This window comes from Sebastes umbrosus, chromosome 20, assembly GCF_015220745.1.
Source record: "Sebastes umbrosus isolate fSebUmb1 chromosome 20, fSebUmb1.pri, whole genome shotgun sequence".
NCBI lineage: Eukaryota > Metazoa > Chordata > Actinopteri > Perciformes > Sebastidae > Sebastes > Sebastes umbrosus.
In genome coordinates, this window is record NC_051288.1 from 18,351,305 (window position 1) to 18,374,217 (window position 22,913).

Genomic DNA, 22,913 nt, shown 5'->3' on the forward strand with positions numbered 1-22,913 from the left:
CTTTGGTGGACAGGCGGGTCTATTAAACGCTTTGGCATGATATCAAATTGGCTGGTATCATGTGGTGCGAGTGGTTGACGGATTTGAGAAAGATGGGATCAGAAACCTGCATCACAACCTACCACTGGACCAGATAATCACTTTATACCCCTACATGATGTAGTTGTAGTTTGTTTCATCTCATTACTGTGATCCATTAATCTTACATTTTCAAAAATGTGACAAACATTCGCTCGTTCTAGACTCTCAAATGTGAGGATGTGTTGCTTTTCTCTGTTTTATATCACAAGTTGATTATCTTTGGATTTTTGGATTGCTGGTTGGACAAAACAAGCAATTTGAAGATGTCACCTTGGGAACTTGTGATGGGTGTTTCACAAAATTAATTCCCCCCCAAAAAAATAAATTGGCTGCTGATCTTGTTGTGAGATTTCACCGGAGCGTTTGCAGGTAGCCTAATTGTTGTTGAAATGGATTTTTTAGATTCCCCTGTGACAGTTCATTGCAGAACAGTATAGGCGTAAACAAAATACCTTGTTACTGGGAGAGGAATTGTCTTTGTGTCCTCTTGCCTCTTTAGCAAAACTGAAGGGCCGTTCAGAATAAATGATCGCGGGCCAGGCCAGCAACTCTTCCTTTTTGTTAAATCAATTTGGTGCAACAGCGAAGGCCAATCGTGTCCTCATGCTGGTGTTTATTCGTCTTTTCTCCGCGGACTCTAATCTGGGCTCTAAAACTTTTATCGAGGAGCCACAGGCATGAGAGAGCGCTGTAAGGACAGCTGTAATGCTTTTCGCATGGTCTAATAACTCTGAGGAGATATTAGTGGATGGACAATTAGGCCAGCGGCAGAGTGAGCATGCTCCCAGAGGGCCATAAAGCTTGTCAGTTGGAGAGGAGGACCTCTGAGTATAAGGAAGCCTGGAGGGGGAGCCAAAAGAGGACGGCCCCTTACTCCCCCCTCTCAGCCAGCCTGCCTCAAGGCACTATGGGAAAAGCTGGCCAGGGGCCCAACACTGGGGCCCTGCACTGCCTGACACTAAGACTTGGTCTTTTCTTTGAGTAAGAGGGAAGTTCACACCACTTGGTTTTCTGGTACAAAGAGCGTCTCTAGACACTGCCCCGCTCGATGGCTCAACAGTGTTGCCAATCCCTTTCATAAAGTCCACCCTGCAAGCTTTAGCATGTGCTAATGAAGTGTGGATTTCACTCCATCTGTCTTTTTCACTCCTTTTTTTCTATTTCTTTCTTCCCACCAGCTGATACGCTGGTCGCTAAATTGCGGTTTTCTGCAGGGCTGTAAGACAAAAGCGTGAAGGAGTGAGGTGAGGGAAGGAGGGTACACTCACTGGCATGGCGTTGTTGACAGTAGTGTTGTACACACAGGAGCGCATTGTGTACTCCGTAAGGCACCCCTCGAATAGCTGCAGCGACTCAGACACCTTCTCGTGGAAATCCTCTGCAGACTTGTTGGCAATACCAAAGTAAAGGTAGTCAGAGTAGAGCCTGCAAGACAACAGAGATGTTCCGTGAACACGTTTGAACCCATTGTTTTTCATGTTTTTACTAGGGCAGTCAAAGTAGTATAGTTATAAATATATACATACATTTGCATAAAGCAAGCACATTTGCCCACTCCCATGTTGATAAGTGTATTAAATACCTGACAAATCTCCCTTTAAGATACAATTTGTGATTAATCACATATAGTTTACAGCTCAGAAGATGTTTCCAGTGGTACAAATTGGATGAATATAACTAACTGAGTAGTCATCCTTGGACTGGACTTGATGGCTATTGCACTAATAAGATTGTCATTGAAATGATGCAGTATTGAGTATTCTCTATCGGATGACAGTTTTCATAGAACTGAATTAACAATATCCAAATAAGTGGTCATTAAAACCAGCTTATGACAGAGTGCTTTATCTCCAGCTGGAGATGTCAATGATGGGCAACTAAAAGAGAATATGAAATCCTGGGACTGAGAACTTATGAGCAAAGAAATGGCATGATATGGAGAAAGATATTGATCCTGAGAATCATTTTTATGGCAACATGCATAATCATTGTGAATGCTATTTAACAGTTTAATAGCAATGTGAATACGGATGGAGTAATGTCAAATAATACATTTCAATATTAGGACAAAACATTTATAGAGAGCGTCATGTTCAGACATTCTCTGATGTAAAAAAAATCAATGTTAACCACATAAAGTAACCCCAGTTTAAAGAGAAAGCCTCGCAGGCATTCAGCAGTAAGTTCTCTGATAAAGGCATCATAATGAAACGCATGTGACAGCCCGGCTGAGTAAAAGGCTACGCATCCTTTGTGACAGTAGCTCTGTTGTTTCCTGTAAACATGGAAAGTATCTGTCTGTATCTGCAGTGTAAACTGCTGTGATGGAGGTACAAAGGTGGCGGTGTGCGTGTCAGAGCTGCGTCTGCATCGTTGCTGGAGTGCATTTTCAGTGTATATGTGTAGCGGGAGGAGGCAGTAAAACAAGAGATTAGTGTCACCTCTCCACTGGGTCCCTGAGCATGATGATGAAGCGGGCATCAGGCTGCAGGGCGTGGACGAAATCCTGGATGAGGAAGGGAGGCTCCCCCTCTGTGGTGTTGTCGTAGAAATACACCCAGGCGTTGTTATCCCACATGGTGGACGCGCTGGCTTCTCCTGCGAAACACACCCACAGTGGTTCAAACAGAAACATGCCCACATACAATTATGTAGAAACAAAACAAAACTTTCCCTCTTTGTTGTTGCATTTGATGTGTGTAATTGAACATACGCAAGGCTCATTGTTTCCGTTTTGTTTTATAGATTTTCACCAGATTTTTTCAACGTAGCAGATTGGTTTAAACCATAATTAATTAACTAATCGATCGAATACTTAATCAGCAACTGTTTTGATAATTAGCCTTATAGTTTAAGTCATTTTTCAATCAATAATACCAAATATTTAATTTTTCTAGCTAGAGCTGCCCCCCTCTTAGTCATAGTCATAGTCATTTTGGTCTTAGTACACTAAGATATCTTTAGTCGATTAGTCATTTTTCACGCTGAATGACTTATTTTCAAGAAACTAATGAGCACATCTCTGGTAAACACAAGATTCAAAGTGGTGCTTTTGTGTGATTCATTGTGGAAAAAAGTTTTACAAATCTGATGATTAAATCAACTAATAGATTAGTCGACAAAGTCGTATGAGTGTTAGTCAACTAAGAATTCCTTTGGTCGAGGACAGACCTAGTTCAAGCTTCTTGAATGTGAGGATTTTCAGCTTTTCTCTGTTTATCATATATATATTTTTTTATAATATTGAGAAATATCTTTGGGTTTTGGACTGTTGGTCCAACAATCTGAAGTACGGCTGCATCTAGCGGTTATTTTAATTGTCGATTTTCTTGATTGATTGATTAGTTGTTTGGTCTATAAAATGTCAGAAAACGGGGAAAAATGTCGATCAACGTTTCCCAAAGCCCAAGATGACGTCCTCAAATGTCTTGTTTTGTCCACAACTCAAAGCTATTCAGTTTGCTGTCATAGAGGAGTAAAGAAACCAGAAAATATTCACATTTAAGAATCTGGAATCAGAGAATTAAAAAAAAAAAATGTTGTCTTAAAAAAAATTTCAAACCGATTAATCGATTATCAAAATAGTTGGCGTAATAGATGACAACTAATCGATTAACTGTTGCAGCTCTAATCTGAAGACATCATCTTGGGCACTGCGAAATTATGATGGACATTTTTTACTATGTTTTGACATTTTCTAGACTCGATTATTAGATCAATCAAGAAAACAATCAAAGTCAGATTTTGATAATGAAGATGAAGTTGTTAGTTGCAGCTCTAGTTTAAACCAATTTCCAAATCCATTTCATGTCCTCATGCATTGACAAATTATGTTTCCTGCTTCAAAAAGACATTTGCAGTTTCAGTTTACAGTAAACAAGACCCTCATGTGACATTGACAGTACAGAAAATGAAGAATAATGTGAGGAGAAAACACAAATGAAATATAACTGCTATCGAGTTTTGTGTTATTGTTTTATCTGATTTTCAATCATTTTTGTAAGTATAAATGGATCAATTCCCCAACTAGATTCTTCAGAAAAACATACAGTAATAAGCCTTAAATGTATGGAAGTTTGTTTTGACTTCTTCCTATAATTGCCTTTGAATCGAGGCTGTAACTAACAGACACAGCGTGTTCCCAACACACATGCGACAAGTCAATAAAAACAAAAGCTTCTTAAGCAAAGTGCAAAAAAAACAAAAAAAAGCAAGAGCAATGACATCTCCAGCTGTGAGCAAAATTGCAGAAAGACTGCAGTGACAGTACCGGTGCTCATAACCAGTCAGAGGATGTCGTTTTCCCAAACAATTTTGAGAGCAGAAACTTTTGTCAGGCTGTGCTGAGAAATGATATCCAGGATTCATTAGGCTGTCTGTGCCTTCATTATCCTCTTATCTGTGAAGTGAAGCTGTGATGTATTTGGAGGGAACACAACACAGGCCTTATCTGCCTCCCTTCCTCACAGAAAGGGATGATAGCCAGGGCCTATTTTCCGCGATGACAACGTACGGTGAGAGTGAAACAGGATCGCTGCTAATGCTGTTATGTTTGAAATAATACACACTGTGATCAAGTCTATTTAAAGGTCTCGGTGTCCATTAAAAGGGCTTATTTTGCTCCGCAGGGAGAGGCCGTAATAGGGCAAACAAATCGCCAGACCGGCGTGCCTCCGGTGTTGGCCGGCGGTTGAAGAGAGTCAGAAGCCCGAGATCCTGGCCACAGGCCTGCACCTTGCTGGGCTCACCCAGGGCATGGTGTGAATACTGAGCAGGGCTTTGGCACACTCCCCCCTCCTTTACAAGAATTACTTATTTAAAGGGGGAAACAAAACAGGGCGGCATGCTAAGCTGCGCTCAATGCACCAACTCAGTCCAGTCTGAAAAGGCCATTGTTGAAAATCATTTTTTTCTTCAGGCTGAGCAGCTCTTTGAGATTGTGTTTGGATGACGGGAAAAGACAGAGACGAATGGAAGCAGGATATGCAGATAGAGGACGGAGGCTTGTAAGACTTCTCCACCCCGCTGCGGATATTATTGCTGTCCTGACACAAAAAAAAAAACAATGATTCCTTTTACAAGGCACTTCAGTGAAGTGGCTAAGTGAAGCAGAAGGAAGTCCAGTATTACAAAGCTGTTAGAGCCCTCTCTTTAGGGCTCTCTTTAAAATCACCGTCACTCGCTGGAGTGAGAGCGGCTGCTACGGAGCAGCTCCGTGCTTCAGCCTCACTACCCGCTGCTTTAATAGCAGCTTTGTAATATTGCAGGAGAGATTACAAGTGAAGTTCCAGGCAAGCGACACCGTGACAGGTCTCTCCCCCGAGCCAAACGCTATTGGCTGCAGCCTGACGAGGGCACAGAGTACTGTCAGTCTACACACACAGATCCCAGCGCCTGATACATGACCTGAGTAACTAATATGATACGGCGGAGGGTCATGTCACATCTGACATGATGTGACACTCGAGCAAAACAGGAAGGCAGAGATAACTCTGAACAGGAAATGTTTGTGCAATTAAAGCTGACTGGAGATCTGATTAGAGAGCGGTTGACTGTGTTTTACACGCTATCAACTGTATCTTGTTCTCTTAGCTTCCCACTAATGTAACTCTTCAGATAATCATGCTGAAATAGATCAAAGGAGCTTCGTTGGAACAGATTTGTGCAACTTCCTGTCATAGTGTGCCACCAAAAAGGCTTGCTGAGTTTCACATGATGCTTTGCTTTGTTTGCTTAGTGTTTGAGGTTAAGTTTCTGGGTTACAGTTAAAAGGCTATTGTTAATATTATAAATATAATTAAATTAGGCTCAGGTTTAGATTGGGATTGGACAAGGGTCAGTGTCTGGCAGTGGTTGATTGTTTCGGTGTTCAGTTTTAGTCGACTAAGATTTCTTTCTTTTTTTTTTGCTGAATGACTTATTTCCAAGAAATTTATGAGCACATCTCTGGTAAACACAAGATTCAAAGTGGTGCTTTTGTGTGATTCTTTGTGGAGAAACTCAGTTTTACAAGTCTGTCGATTAAATCAACTAATCGATTAGTCGACAAAATCGTGTAAGTGTTAGTCAACTAAGAGTTTCTTTGGTCGAGGACAGCCCTAGATTATATTTATCTGACGCATTGAAATGAGTGATGTGATCAGCTAGAGAGAAGACGTATCACTCTTTGGAGAAAGAAAGAACAGGAATTTGATTGGCTTTATTTCAGTCAATACCAACCCATCAAAATATGCCCTGATTCAGATCCTTAGGGTCGGCCCGGGACATTGGAGTACCTATTATAATAAACCCCTGGAGTCGCAGACTTTAACAGTTAGATTTAAACTATGTAAACCAGCGCCCTTGATACAAAAGAAATGGAAAGTATAAAAGTGGATTGCGTTTTTAAAAGGGGGAATATAGACCAGAGTCTATAAAGACACCACAAATAGTGACTCAACCCTTCCTTTCGCCAGATGCAGCAGTTACTGCAGCTCATTATCATTAACGGTCAATCCAAAGAAAGAATCAACAAAATATTTTCTACATTGCAGATGCTGTGGCTTTGACCCTCGCACGCCATGTTTTAGGTTGCTTTTAACATTTATTTTAAGCTTAACCTCTGCACTGACCGCTGGTTACCATATGGGAAGACAGGTGCATACCTGTGATGCTGACATGCTCACAAGGGAATTCATTTGTGAGGCGCAATTTAAACTGAATGCAATTAATTGCAAATGATACCACACAGGTTATTAGTACCACCAATGTGAATTGACTTTGCTTACCTATGATGATGTTAGGTTGGCTGGGGCTTCCGCTGGCATTTGCTGTGAGGTTGCCCTGGATTTGGTAAGCAGCCTGATCGAACAAGTCCAGGTAGTCCTCCACTGGGTATCGATCATGAAAGCCCTCGCTCAGACGGATGATGCCTGGGGGAGGAAGAAGACAGGGATTATAGATAAACTTTGTGGGGTACAGTTACATCTTTATAGTGCATGTTTTACTTCAGATCAGACATGGTTTGGGTAGGAATCTGTAGCACTGAGATCCGTGTGTATCCGTGTGTTTCATTGATCACACCAGTGGGCAACCTCCGGGTCTGAAAAGTGAAGCCAATGTGGAAGTGTCTTAAACTTTCATTCTTTCTAACAGCCAGCCAAATTATGGTCCCATTTACAGTCAAATAGACAATAAAGTAGGGTATGCTTTAGGGCTGTGTATTGGCAAGAATCTGGCAATACGATACGTATCATGATACAGGCGTTACGATTCGTTATGTCGCGATATATTGCGATACTGTAAGAAAGGCGATATCTTGTGTATTCCTCAAAACAGCAGTCCACAAACTATTGGGTAACGTCACGGTGACTACGTCCACGTCTTATATACAGTCTATGATTCAGATCAATCCAAAATCAGCTGGGAACACCGTCTCCGCTCAATTTTCCCTGTTTCCAATTAAGGGCCAATGTCAAGTTAATGCTTTAAATGCAGGACTTTGCAAATGTGTTTTCAATCTGAGCTGTTGTGGTCTGCAGTATAATTACAATTTACTCTGCAATTGTGGAGATTCAGGGTAGGGCTTATAGGAGTATCCATGCAGCATACGGATAATGAGGTAGCTCAGGCATCTGTGATGCTTTGATGGTGTCACAGTAAAACACCGCTCTCTAGTTCGAAGGAAAACATGATTAGAAAACTCTAGTAAACTCTCCAAACACCCAGCCTGCATCATTACTAATCCAGGACGGTTACATGAGGTGTGATGGCGCTCGCGCGTGTCTCGCTTCGGGGCTTTGTTTTCATCCCGTTGCTTTTTGATATGAAGTGTCACAATTTTCTGTGTTTCTTGATGGGCACTGTATACGGCGGGCACACATCTGCTTAAGATTCAAACTGCTCCTCTCAGAAAGTTATGTGACGCATCAAATCACCTTTTCACTGCATCGCATGAGTGGAGCCTTGAGGGAGGAATGAAATAAATAAATACAAAACAAGAGCATTTGAATTCAGAGTGTTCTCAAAGGATGTCTTAAGAGAAAAGTGCTGATTACCAGCACATAGCTGTAAGAGCAACACTAGAAGGGAAAGAGAGAGAGAGAAAGAAGGAAAGTGGCAGCAGAGATGAAAGGATGAATGAGGAAGGAGGGGGGGGCAATAACTGAGAGGGACCTATGTCCTTGGGATACAGCTGCATTTGCTGCTACGCAACATCACAGGCTGCAGAAAACACAAGGCGAACAATTCATTCACATCCCGCAGCTTTATGAGCTTCCAATAATTATCAACTCAAACTGAACACGACTCATTAAAACACGTATTGCACGCAGACTGATCAATCCACCGGTTTGGTTTCGCGAGACTCGAGAGGGATTAGTGGCATAGTCAGCCACTGGATGAACTTCAAAAGGATCGTTTTGGCTGCGACGGTTAAGCCTCCTTTGATTTTTTTGCAGTGAGAATTTGGACGAAATTTTAAAAATAAATGTGGCCAATACTGTTTGCTGCTCCCTCAACAAGTATTACGCCAACCCCCGCTGGGTGAAATGATTAAAATCATTAAGTAATTTTTAGACAGATAGCTCCGGGCGAAAACAAAATGTATGTATCAGTCAAGAATAAGTTCTCCGCTGTAAGAAATTACCATTAAAAAAAATCACGCTGCACTGATGTGATAATGCAGCTGCTGTTCTTAAAGGAGAATTGGGAGATAATCTACACACTATGCGTCTTTCAACTCGCTATAAAGTCATTATCTAATCTGCTTCCGATTTCATAATCAGAGCTGACTTTGAACAGATCGGTGCCCTACAGTTTAACTGCTGCTCTTCACTTTTTTTTTCTCTTCTTCTTCTAGTATTTCTTAGCAAATGCACATTAGCGACACACACACACACACTGACTCACACTCCTGATGCCAGCCTCTTGAGCTGCTGAAGACTCTCCATTATTCATGAGTCTTAATGGCTGTTTCAGTTATAAAAGAAAACAAAAGGCATAGTAGGTATTGAGAATAATGGTTTGTCTTCTTTTGGGAGCAAAAATACAAGACTGATTGAGAATCTCAGTTTCTTTAAAATGTTGCTGCTAGCCTGGGCACTAATTATCAACTACATTGATTTAGAAAAACATTAGGGCTGTCAAAGTTAATGTGCTAACACAAATTTCTTTTAATGCAACTATTAATTTCTTTAACGTATTAACCCAATCAATATTTCAGAGGTTGTAGGGAGCTCAGTTTTAAAGCTAAAGTGAAGATACTGGTATCATATGAACCTAGAAAACCTAAGGAATCCATAGGTACCATTTCATACTAGCTTGTCACGAAGGAAGCTAAATAATGCTCCATACTTTTTGGTGAGGGAAAACTGGCATGGCCATTTTCAAAGGGGCGCCTTGACCTCTGACCTCAAGATATGTGAATGAAAATGGGTTCTATGGTTACCCACGAGTCTCCCCTTTACAGACATGCCCACTTTATGATAATCACATGCAGTTTGGGGCAAGTCATAGTAGGGATGGTTCATGTTTTTTGATTTTTCGAATAGTCGTTAAATTATAAAAAATTGAATAGTTTATGCGATTATTCGTCCCGTCTTAAAAAATATATATTTCCCTTGTATTAACCTTCGCAGGCGCTGCCTGGTAGTAACGTTACTACCTGTAAAACGTGTGTGGTACGTTCAGTTTGACTTTTTTCTGTCAGCGCAGGGGTGTGTATGTGTGTGTATATTTTGAACAGATAAAAAATTTGAATTTAATTTGTGATTCATCACGATTAACTATGGACAATCATGCGATTAACCGCGATTAAACATTTGAATCGATTGAAAGCTAAAAGACTTTCCCATCTAAGATGCTTTTTTTAGTGTAATTAGGAAAAAAGTCACCAAATCAAACCAAAGGAGCAGTAAAACAAAGCATCTTCAAGTTAAGTGGGGGGTTGGATTTGTTTTCAGTTCACCAAAATACAGTCTCACTCCCAGATCTCGCATGGCTTTTAATCCCATCTGTGGTGGTGTGGCGGTTCTTTTAACATCACAGATGCACACATGGCGAAGCAAACACACACGATGGCATCCACACATTCAGATGACAGAACCGCCATACGACCAGATGTCTACTGCGAAGCGGCGCTTACCTCTCCGCGCAGTTTATCTCTTTGTTTGAGAAAATTACCACCTGTTCAAACTCCATGAAAACCAACAGCGTAAGCCAGGATTGTGGTAGTAGTACAGTAGGTTGTGTGTGTGTGTGTGTGTGTGTGTGTGTGTGTGTGTCTAAAAAGTCAGAACTGAAACGAGCCAGTGATTATGTGATAATTCATAAGTCTCCACAGGCTCAATTGGCAAATAGTCCCTAAAACTAGAGAGAAATAACATCCTGAATTATGCCTCTAAGAGTTTGTGAAATATGCAACAGCTCCCTCGTAAAATGAAATGATTTGCTGTGTAATTATTTAAATGTATGATTGCTCTGTTACTCTTTTAAATGAGAGTATAAAATCCAAAATGTGCAAAGAGGGAGCAGCCAGGAAGGTGTAAAATAAAGCAAGAATTAGAAGCCAAAGGAAGCAAAGTTCATGGTGGCAAGGAACGAGTGTTTGAGTGCAGGAAACGGTGCACCCACACACACGTGGGTTCAAAGTGTACAAGGAGGCTTCAGTCGCCGTTTTTTTCACGTGTTCTTTTCAAGTCTTTTTTCTACCACAGAGACAAATCTATGTCACAGATGGTGGTGAAGAACAGTTAGTCTAGATCTTTTCTGCATATCGTCCTAGTTGAGCCGTTAATGAGCACAGCCCACCGCATGAGCTCAACCATTTACGTATGTATATCAGGATGGGGAAGTTGCACCGGTAAGATGTGGTATGATGATGATGATAAGGGTGTCAAAGCACACAGGAGGGGGGGAGGGAAGCAGAAAAAAAGACGATTAGAGTTAAAAATATTGAATGTAGGAGGCAATAAAGAACTTAAATACACCATTAGAGGCCTAAATCTGGGGGCCAACAACTCTCAGGTAGAAAATAAACAGTTTATTCTTATGCACAGCACAAAATGGTGCTTGAATATTCATTTCTCGGTTAATTGCATTGGGAGATTGAACTGCGTGCATCAGAGATACTTAATTCATGTCACATTCAGGGCTCACATCCAGCTAGGTTTCACACTATTAGAAATAATAATAACGCTGCAGCTTTTGGTATATTTGATGTAGAAAAATGTTCAGCTTGACATTAGTGTGAAGTTGTTGTTCAGCATCCAAATGACTGATTTCCATATATGTATTTTGTACATACAGTCCCCTTTGTTAACACCTTATTTTGAAAACTGGACGTAGTCACACGTGTATACTTCCGCTAACTTCACCAAGTCCGTCGCTACCTCTCCCGTCAGCTCCGTTGTCTTTATACATCCATGGTCAACTTGAATGCATTTAACATAAATGTCAGTATCTGGGTGCTCTACAGTTGTAGCGTCAGCCGATTTGACCACGGAGATGAGAGTGACGGCTGGCTTGACTGCACGTTACCGCAATAGGATAAAATTTCCTCTCCATGACAGATTTAGCATGTAACTTCAGCCATAATGTCTAACTCTTCTTTTCCTGGCAATGTGTGAAACCCAAAGTGTTTCCATACTTTACTGTATGTGTCATGTTTACCACTTTGGATTTAACATGTGAGGGTGCAGTTCGTATCCACGTGGACCCTCCGCCGTTTTCTACTTTCTCGTTTTGGCTCGCTGCGGCCGGCTGCGGTCTGTTTTGGTGACGGATATGGAACAGATATGACGTCACATTACTCAGCAACTTCCTTCTACCTCCGCATAGACTCAAATGAAGCAAATATATCGATTCTGGCATTAAATGGATGGAATTTAGTTACTACAATCCACACATCTTCACAACACGATGACAGTAAGTATATAGGAGATAAATGTAATCATGCTTATGAAACAGAGGCTGAGACCCCTCTTCAAACATCTGTCACTAAGTGCTTTTCTGATGCCCCCTGAAGCCTCGCTTTACCAAAATAAAATACTGTAGAGAGTCACGTTTCACACTTTAAATGCTCTCGGGCTGTCATTATTGTGTAGCAGCATGAAGGCCTCTACCCACAACAAATTATAGTTTTCTTTACTCACCAAACCTCTTGCGGGTCCACCAGTGTGGCTCTTTGAAAGTGGTGAACTTGACGTCCGGGTGCAGCCTCAGTCTGTCATACAGGTCCGTCGTGCCACACTTTGGTTGGCCGATGATATAGAAATAAGGAAGGCACCGCATGCGGTAGAGTTTCCCATCGCGGTGAAACAAGTGTTCTCGGAAAGTGTTCCTCAAGTGCTGAAAAACCGTCCGGAAGCGCCTCGAATAGCGTGCGTACAAGTTTGTCCTGTATGGGTCCGAGGTGATATTCCCAGTATATTCCTCATACCAGCAAGGGTTCTTCACACCAGGCAGGAATTTGCGGGGGATAGCAGAAAACATCTGTAAAAGCAAAGAAAGCAGGCTGCATTAAGCTTCTGAGTCACAGTACATATAAATACCTCCCCGTTATTTATTTATACGCATTAAAGGAAGAGGTTTGTTCCAACAATTTAAAAACTTTATTTACGTGTACAGGCCACTGTTTTGGCTGAGGTAGGCAAACACCATCTGTGTAGGTTCACACTGCAAGTTTGTGCAGGAGGATACAGTCTCTAGAGGGGCAGTGAATTGGCTTTAGATGCATAGACGTATTGAAACAAGTGAATGCACATATACATGCAAATACAGTTCATTCAGACAGTATTTAGAAATTGACCATTTTTTGTTGTGTTGGCTCTTAACTTCACGGTAAAGTTTTGACTTTTCATGTGAGATTATTCACATCCACATCAGATGAACAGTGTGGGAGTCGTAGCCATTCTTATCCACAGTCCTCCAGGAGACAGAAAGTGAACATAAAGTCAACATAAACTTAAAGGGCGCTTCCATTATGTAGATTTTTCTAGGTTTTCCAGTGGTGTTCCTTATCTATTCAAATCCAAACATTCACATTTTGGTCGAAGTGTCTATGTTTTAGTGTCAAAATTTTCCCATGACGTTTTAAAAACTTTTCCTCAAAGATATTCAGTTTACTGTCATAGAGGAGTAAAAAACCCTGAAAATATTCACACATTTAAGAAGCTGGAATCAGAGAATTTAAACTTTTTTTTCTAAAAAAATTGCTCAAACTGATTAGTCAATTATCAAAATAGTTTGCGATTAATTTAATAGTAGACAACTAATTGATTAATCGTTACAGCTCTAATGTACATGCAACCCCACTTCAGAAAATCCGAGCTAAGCCTTTCAGTTAGGCTATTTACAAACTTAGCACAGCTAATTTTGACTCAGCAAGTAATAGCGTTCACGTTAATCATAACCTTATTGATTAACTTACTTTGGTAACATACGTCACGGCTTTTTAATAACGGCTATGTGGGCATTTCCATTAGAAAGGTGGACCCGCTCTTTTAATATTGGTGTCAAATCATTTGCATTCAATGACAACAGCAGACACCCTTGTTGTCTTTACTGGGAAAGCTCTGCCTGGCCTGTGCTGCAACTTTTTCCTTGTTTTTGGGGCTTTTTGCCTTCAGTCTGTTCCTCAGCAGTTGAAACACATGATCAGTTGGATTGAGGTCAGGCCACTGACCAAGAACATTCCACTGTTTGGCCATAAAAAACTCAAACTTTGCCCTGATGCACTGCCCTAAAAAAACCTATTAGTCCTTTACTGTTTACCCAGTATGGATGTGGACACCCTCAGCACTTAAACTTTATAGTTTCATTGTTTCATTTCAAATCCAATGTGCTGGATTCAAGCAAAAAATACAAAATAAGAAGAACATCTGTCATAACACTTTCTGAAAGCAGTATACATGCAGCCAGCCCTCAGTAAAGCAGATCCATCTTTTCAACTGTAGAAGTGTAGCAACACACATTCGCTACAGTCTTTTTCTGTTCACATTTCACAAGTGTTTTTGGTGATCAAACACAACAAAGGCCCTATGTTACTATGACCCGCTCACTCCCTGTGAGACACGTCTACCTTAAGGACAATTAATGCCGGATCCATCCACAGACGTGGTATTGATTGTCCCGCGGCTACACTCTCCTATTCATTAGCTGGTTCAATAAGAAATTAGTTATGTTGCAAATAGCCCTAGCACAAGCCATTATCATTAGGATTAACAATTAATAGAAGCAGGCTTTGAGGTGAGACAGACACTGCGAGGGGAAGCCACGGGGCCAATGTGTTGGAAGACAGTGGGATGACTTTGAGCTTTAAATCCCCTTCTGTAAAAAAAAAAATTGGTGGAGACATATGCAATTATCTGGTGCGACATGAAGTGTTATACAAGGCTTTCAGAGCAGTTTTATCTCTTTATAAATTAAATTAGAAACTGCAACCAGTGGGGAATAGCAACAGTGTAGTTGTATTGAACGCGGTGTAGACAGCATGTAGTCATGAATACTGATTTGAATCACCTTTTCACTTAGCATTTAATTACGCTTCAAGACACATCTGTGATTGTCAATTAAAAGAGAGATCAATATCAGGCAGGGCCATGTTTGTGTTATGATGAGAATAGAAAGATAACATTTACACCATAAAACACTGAGGTATTCATTACCGCAATCAATCTGATAACAAAATCAATTTTTTTATAGAATGTGTGTCCTTAAGATCTCTTTGAATGTATTAGGACGGATATACTCACATGTGGCTCACTGTTAACCAGCGCCTTGAACTCCGGGAGCTGTCGGCTGCTTCGAAACTCCACCTTGGACGCGATGGACTTCACCACCAGTTTGATATGTGCGTAGTCCTTGACTGAGGAGAGGTTAAAGGCAAAAGGTCCCGGGCTGACAAGGCTGCTGAAGTGGTAGGGGGACGGCGTGAGGAGGAGACCCTTCTTGTCTCCCGTCAGGATGTACGAAGCCATGATGAGGAACATGACGGCGAGGCCGAACAGGAAGCTGTAGAGCCGGATCTTGCGGAAGCAGCCCAGGGTGCTCCAGCGCCTCGGCAGCTCCCGCTTCACCTCCAGGACCGCGAACAGGTTCATGGGCGTGTCGTCCACCTGCAGGAGCAACGGCCTCTTGCGGTAGTCGTCCGCCGCGGAGCCCAGCAGGCTGTATTTGTAGTCCATCTGCGTCATGGTGTCCCAGGTGTCACAGCTCAGACACAGGACGGCGTTATGGAGCGGGAGCCAACAGGACAGGAGGTTTTGGGACGGGGGAATGGCTGACAGTTGATATCCATGATGGGTTAGTGGAGACCAGCCCACCTCATCCTCTGACGCCTGCCTATTAAGAGGAAAAAGACATTGACTCACTGTTTCATGCCTGGGCTGATGCAGTAACTTCTAAAACCTCAGAAGTATTTGATGTAACCCTTTGTTTCCACCCACACTTTGTCTGTGTAGCTGAGGCTTCCTGTTTCACATTCACAAAAAATTGCCTCAGATGCACCAGAAGTTTGATTGATGTAATACTGTGACAAGAATAAAGTCATAGTCACATCCTGTTCAAAATGCTGACTTGCATTTGTGTATCTGCTTCATTTGGGAACCAGGTCACAAACAAGGCCAGGCACTGATTGAAATTCTTTCCATTTTAGTTTCAAATGTACATTTCATACCTCGAGAGCACATCATCAGAAAATCACAAAATAATGCCGCTTTGTGAAAGCAGTCAAACGATTAGATAGCCGAAGGGAATTTCACTTAAACCCTCTGAAGTTTTGGCAATATCACCTCAGGCTGAACAAAAGAAAAATAACTGACAGTAGAGAGAAAAACGGTGACAGAAATGTGTCTGCTCTGAATATTGACGACTTAAATGCCACTGTGAAGTCATCCTGTAAACTCGATTCATGGAAGATTTGACACAATTTCGATTCACTGTGACTAATAATTGAGTCACAATCGCATTTTGCAGGGGTTAAACTAATTTCAGCAACTTCCTCTTACGCTTCCTGTTTTAATCAGACAGCACAGCAACGCCCTCCCCAACCTCCCGGCCCATCCTCCCGCCCTCCCCGTGCAACAATGTGGAGGGAGTGATAAGGACGAGGGATGCATTCAGCCTAGAAACTACGAGGCTGCTGCGTGTCAGACTCTCCTGGGGAGAGACACGAATATAAGAGATACCCCATACAGGGATTATATTATCAGAAAATGGTATTCCTCACTGTGAAGTCACATGGATCAACAGTCGCCCACAGATAAAAGGAGGGCCAATGTCTAAAGGGCGAAAGAATTGGGGATCTTTTAATGATAATGCTCCTGTAGCAGCAACGTGTTTTATCCTTGAGGCTTTCTTTGTGTCTGGAGCTGAGCCAACACGATGGCGGTGAATACAACACAGCACAATGACAAAGAGCCAACAGAGCCGAGGGTCTAGGACACTTCTCAGAGGATGAGTGGGATATTCGGCCGAAGCCTTGAAACTGCATGGATACAGGCCTGACGTTGACGTATGTTACACCTGCATCTGGCTCGCATACATCATAAGATAAGGGCCCTATGGAAGTGAGTCATCGCTCCTCTTCACCACGACTGCTGATATTGTCTGCCCCCCTACCGCCGCCGCCGCTGCCGCCCATCGCCCACACCCTTTGCACAACTCTGTATTCATGGAGCTTGCGGCAGAGCTGATAAGAGGATGGCTGGAGGAGCGCCTGCCTACCTGCTCAAGCAATGTCATTTACCTCCAGCTGGGCCCTCGGTGTCACCCCCACAGCAACAGTCTCTCCAGGAGACAGGTGGGGAAATAACGAGCCGTGCTCTGGAAAGATGGATTTCCAGCCCTCAAGAAGTTGTCTGATGGCAACTTCAGTCAGTGAAAAAGAGAGCGCTGAAGAATAAAAGGGCTCAATGCAAGAACACAGTCAGATAATACTGTTTTTTTTATGCCTCCGCACCGGTCACTTTGGCCTCATGTGTGTCCCATTCTCGTGATATCTCAGGAACACTGGGAGCGAATTTATGCAAATTTGGCACAATCACCCACTTGGACTCATGGAAGAACTGATTAGATTTTGGTGGTCAAAGGTCACTGTGACCTCACAAAACAAGTTCTTGGCCATAAGTCAATACTTCATATGCTAATTATGACAATTTCACACAAATGTCTGACAGGATAAAATGATGAAGTGATGACATCTTGGACAGACATGGATGTAAACTGTAACTTGACTGGTTGTCAGAGGCATACAACCGCGAGGCGGTAACTCTAGTTGCTTTGAGCCAGGAAATGAACCTAGCAGGATTATATTTAGCACTTTCCAAAAGAAATATATATATTTTAGGGCTGTCAATTGATTAAAATATTTAATCGCAATTAATCCCATGATTAAATGAATTGCATATTTTACGTTAAAGGAAGATTTGTCAAGTATTTAATACTCTTATAAACATGGGAGTGGGCAAATATGCTCGCTTTATGAAAATGTATGTATATATTAATTATTGGAAATTATTTAATAACACAAAACAAAGACAAATATTGTCCAGATACCCTCACAGGTACTGCATTTAGCATAAAAATGTGCTCAAATCATAACACAACAAACTCAAGCCCAACAAGCAGTCTGTGTCAGTGTGCTGACTTGACTATGACTTACCCCAAACTGCATGTGATTATCATAAAGTGGGCATGTCTGTAAAGGGGAGACTCGTGGGTATCCATAGAACCCATTTTCATTTACATATCTGGAGGTCAGAGGTCAAGGGACCCCTTTGAAAATGGCCATGGCCATTCCTTAGGTTTTTTCTAGTTTCATATAATGGCAGTATCTTCACTCTAGCTTTAAAACTGAGTACGCTACAACCTCCGAAAGATCGGCGGCCCGTCGGATTTTTAAGAGGTCAATTAAAAAACGCAAGATGCGTTAACGCTTTATTATCGTGTTAACTTTGACAACCCTAATATATTTATATGGCGAGTGAGAGCAATTAGTTTTAAATTACAATATCTACTTCAATTAAAGTTTGCACGCCACAGATGGTGTATCAGTGCTTGTCTTGCACAAAAGTTCGCCATAACAAGCAGTCTTCATGTGCTTCTTGTTATGTAAAACAGTCTGTAATTTCAACAAATGCTCAAATTTTCCCAAAGTGATGAAAGCTTAGAAAAAAAACTAAGAGCTTTGCTTTTACCAGAAATGTAATTACTGCAGGTCAGATGTCCTGTTCCATCAAAGAGATGATGGACACACTGCGTAATCAAAGCGCTATGAGTAGGATGACATTTTCAGGATTGCACGTCAGTAACAAGCCCACTGTTTGCTATCGATGAGCATATATGCTCATCTGTAGTCGTCGTGCCATTAGCACTTATTGACTCTCTGTGTCCTTCATCAAGGCTGAAGTCAATGAGGTGCTCGTGCTCAAGGCTGTTTAATATTAAGGGAAGGAAGATGAGAGCACGAGGGTTAAAGATGGAGAGTGAGAGGTAAAAAAAAGAAAGAAAGATGGACAGAAAGCGGAAAAAGAGGCCGCGTCATTGACGAGACAATGTCATCCTCAAGGGAACTCGCATCTAAATCAATCAGTCAGCTAACTGTAGCAGTGGGCGACTGGCAGCTTGACAGATCTGCACTATTCATAAAGCAAATACGTTGCTCCTGTCCATCAAACATGATGAAACAGACTAACTAGAACAGAAATATGGCTGGAGGGCAGTGGACAAAGAGGACACAAGGTTGCATCATTTACCTTTTTCTGCTGTCAAACCTTCAAATAATAGTGAAAAAGTGAGGATTTGAACATTTTCCTCAATGAAGATGGATGTATTTATTTCTGCACCTCCAACATGATTAAGTTCCTCTGACCACGGCTTGTAAGAGAGATTAGTAGCTATTTATAATAAGGGTTTATTGTAAGTAAGTTATTGCTTTATTGATGGATAATGCATTGTTTATCAATGCTTTATAGATGAATAATAACCATTATTAAGACAAACATTTTGGTTGCCAGGTTGTGAAAACTCCCATTGGCTGGTGTATATCCTGTTCTAGCATAAAGTGCTTTGACTTTTCACTTATAATATAAGCAGTAGCTTCTGTATTACTTTTAGAGCCTGACGATACTGGATTTTTGAGGAGATATCTGCTGATATATATTGGTCATTATTCATTTTTGATGAGGATCCTTTAAATTTGGTTATCAAACTAATGTGACATTTTACATTTCAGAAACTTGTCAGTGCTCATTGTTGGCCTGTTATTATAATTTAAATGTTTTAACAAGTTGTTAACCAGCCGATCTGATGGATTATTCTTGTGGAAAAAAAACTTAATTCATTTGCTAATTTTTTTGGCACATTAGCTTGTCAGGAAGAACGCTAAATGACGCTCCAAAGTTGGGCTAAATTTTGGCGCGGAAAAACTGGCATGGCCTCTGACCTCAAGATATGTGAATGAAAACTTTGAGATGAACAGGGTGAAAACTGTATCTTTGAGAGATAGATAGATAAAACAGATGTTGACAAACATAATTTGCATAATTTTTGCATAATGTGCAGTTGAAAAAAGGTTATAAATCACAATATATCTCATTGCAATACTCAACATATCGCTAAATGTTTAAAATCGCAGTAAGATCGTATCGTGACTTAAGTATCGTGATAATATCATATCATGGGGCCTCTGGTGATTCCCATCCCTATTAGGTACAAATTATAAACCCTTCATAAAGTATTCTTTATTAGAAACTGCTGCTAAGAAAGGAAATATCACTAAGTTAGGGAGTCTGCAAGTCAGAAAGTTCCAAGTATGAATGTCATCTGACTGCAGAGTTCAAACACATTAACCACACAGATAACTCAAATTCATAATGATTGTAATTAACTTCAAAGACGCTGGCATCAGTGGTAATGGCCTGCATGCTGTGCTGATAGTTCCCTCCCTGTGTGGTGCAAATGGAATTGCCACGGCCTTAATAACTCATCAGGGGGAGACCTCTCCGTACTGTCTGGCCTGTCATTCACAGACGGATCAGTGAAACAGGCAATCAGGCAGATTTGTTTAAAGTCTGCCGTCTACGCCGCTCCGAGCTGTCCATCTCCTCTCAGGAAAAAACCAACCAATCTCACACACTGCCAGCTAATTGCCGTCCTCTTGTGTACCTTTTTTCTTCTCCGCCGAACAATTCCTTTCTTTGTGTTTATCGCTGTCAATGCACTATTATCGATGCAGTGTAGATGGACAGATTATCTTTTATTGTACTTTATAAAAGCGCCAATCGAAATCTATTGTTGTTAAGCGCCATTAAGCCATCTGTTGTAGCAAATTAAATCTCAAACTGGTTATATCGCAGCTTTTCTTGTGCTGTGGACGTGACAATTTGCTTGCTTTGGCATTGATTGTGGAGACAAAAAGTGGTGGCACATACTAGACTTCACGTGCAGGGTAGGAAGGAATATTTCCTATTTTTCCTCTTCTGTCCGTGACTTGTGGTCATATAGGAATGATAAAAACACTCCACAGCCCCTTTAAACATTCATTCGTCAAACCACAGCGACGAATGATCATTATACCTGGCTGGAGAAGCAGTCTACTGTCCTACTTCCTCGGCTCTATGGTATTTCAAATGGAGGGAATTAATTGCGTGGCCTGCTGATGGGGCCCCTGAAATGCCCTTTTTTTGTTTTGATCCAAAGCAAAGCGGCGGCTCACTCGCAGAGTACAGAGAACTCGCTGCTCCATATCACAGAATATTGTTAAAAAATTGTAGTTATCCCCACAGACCTCCCTGTGTTGTTTTCTTCATCTTCGACTACTGGAGAAGATTAAAAGACCTTTTTTTTCTATTGGGCATAACACTAACCCATTTACAGAGGAACTCCGATGTTTCCTGCGTGTTTTCTCTTTGAAAAACGATGCAGGAAACTCTTGAAGACACTCTTGAAGACACTCTGTAAGATGTTCCGCCTCAGTATATGTGTCCGTCCTCAGAGGACCAGAAGACTTGTATGTCAGACTCTATTTTATTATTCATTGCTGTTTACATAGCATGACGGCTTTAACTTGAGTTATCTGCCGGAGCAACAGGCAGATTAGAGGTTGTGTCGAGGACTGGGAAGCAGTGGGATTCTATATGAGGTTTTCCACAGAGTGAGTCGATAAGTTCAAGCCAGTCTGAACCACATTACAGCGAATAGTTAATGAAAAATGGTTAAATCCTCAAAGACAAATGAATCATCGGGTAAACAATTTATAATCACAAGTTAAATCAGAGATAGGTGGATGATGAAGGAGGAAATCAAGATGTTATTGGACAAAGAGTAAAGAAATGCACTCTCCCAATGCACAGTATACAATGCAAACACTACAGACAGGATGAGGTGCAGAGTAGGTTATGTACTGACTGATAAACAAGAGAACACTAGCCGTCACGTGTTTCTGGACATTCGGAGGAAAAACGCACGAAAAACGAGGAATAACTTTTCATAAGACATCATATAAACCGTTGTATGAGGAGACTTTGCTCTTTAAAAGGGTGTACTTGCAGCTATATTATTATTATATCAGTGGCACAAAATGGTCTTAAAATGACAATAATATCATTTATCGCAATTATTTCTGGGACAATATATCGTCCAACAAAATAAGTCATCGTGACAGGCCGTGGTTATCCCTGATTCATTGTGCAGGCGTGTAAAGTAATACACACACCTCGAGTGTTGCAGTGTTGCTTCCTCCCTATACAGACAGAAACATGACATATTCCTATTGACTCTGTGTCTGTGACAGTAGTACAAAACAGATGAATACAAGTGGAATGTGCACAGCATAAACAGCAATCTGCCGCTAGCTCGCCTTCACAACCACCGAGCCAGAGAAAAGAGAGGAGGCAAGCAAGCTCTGTAATTTCGCTCCATTCAAAGGTGTGGAGGAATACAAAAAAAACACGAGCACAGAATGACGGAGTGGACTGAAAATCCTGCGATGAAGAGACTTGAGAGACCTTGAGAATAGAATAGCACATTCTGTCCACAGAGTCCTTGTGTGCAGCTGCCCAGGAGTACTCTCGACCTACTCTCACACACTGATTTCAGCCATCCACTGTCACACTGAAGAAGCAGTTTGTCATTCAGGAACAAGCCATTTCCCCTTTAGGACCACTTACAGATCCTCCAAAGCAAATAAGCAAAAAAACAGAAGAACAGAGTAAACTGCTAATGACTTAAGATTGTAAACAGAATATCAGTACCGCTGGCTGTGTTTTTCTGCACAAATAGCTGATGAGCTGACTGTAAAAGTCAACACTAGCTGAAGGGCTGTAAACACGCATTTAATACGTTGTCTTCTGAAAAAACAATCTGCTGCTCATCCTCGCTACCATGACCTTTTAATATTTCCATGAGACAGGAAGTGGATTTTGGTTGACGTCCACCAAAAAAACAGGAAGCACTGTCGGGCATAGGAGCAGTCAGAAGGGAGAACAACGAGGGTGTCATCGCTGTGTCAGCTGGATAAAGATGTTTTTCCACCAGGCCACTCACAATAATTAAAGTTCAGCATGAGGCCACCGCAAGGGTGGTACAGCCATGAGAACGAGCCTGACATGTGACACCGAAAGCAGCCTTGTGATTGGTTAAAGTGGCCCGGTGATAAATAGCTGCTGATGACTTTGACACTGCCTCCTCCAGTGTCAAGGCTATTTTAATTTGCCAGGGGGATCTTAAAGGGACAGGACGTCTTTCCATAAACTGTAGATAGGTGTCATATGTTATAAAGATCCTTGAGATTTCAGTCCTGGATGATCTGGTGATACCTGTGGTTACCGTGGTAACAGCCAGTGTGGTTTAAT

General features: G+C 41.5%; 1 protein-coding gene and 1 long non-coding RNA gene across 6 annotated transcripts in view; one reads left to right on the plus strand and one right to left on the minus strand.

The window, feature by feature from the left end:
• The window catches only part of LOC119479160, an 81,366-nt gene that overhangs the window by 7,180 nt on the left and 51,273 nt on the right, over positions 1-22,913 (plus strand). Inside the window, exon 3 of one of the 3 annotated variants that reach the window (XR_005204626.1) lies at positions 16,431-16,805. The exons of the other annotated variants lie outside the window; for them this stretch is intronic. This is a non-coding gene — a long non-coding RNA (uncharacterized LOC119479160). Of the gene's footprint in view, positions 1-16,430; positions 16,806-22,913 lie in introns of those variants that run through there. 3 annotated transcript variants of the gene reach the window in all.
• LOC119479156 (carbohydrate sulfotransferase 15-like) overlaps positions 1-22,913 on the minus strand; it is a 40,728-nt gene that overhangs the window by 2,539 nt on the left and 15,276 nt on the right. For all 3 annotated transcript variants that reach the window (XM_037754443.1, XM_037754442.1, XM_037754441.1), the window contains exons 2-6: positions 14,814-15,402; positions 12,213-12,552; positions 6,849-6,992; positions 2,523-2,679; positions 1,350-1,506 (exon numbers count right to left, since the gene is read on the minus strand). In XM_037754443.1, coding sequence (XP_037610371.1) covers positions 1,350-1,506; positions 2,523-2,679; positions 6,849-6,992; positions 12,213-12,552; positions 14,814-15,254 — 1,239 coding nt within the window. In that variant the 5' untranslated portion in view covers positions 15,255-15,402. The remainder of the gene's footprint in view (positions 1-1,349; positions 1,507-2,522; positions 2,680-6,848; positions 6,993-12,212; positions 12,553-14,813; positions 15,403-22,913) is intronic.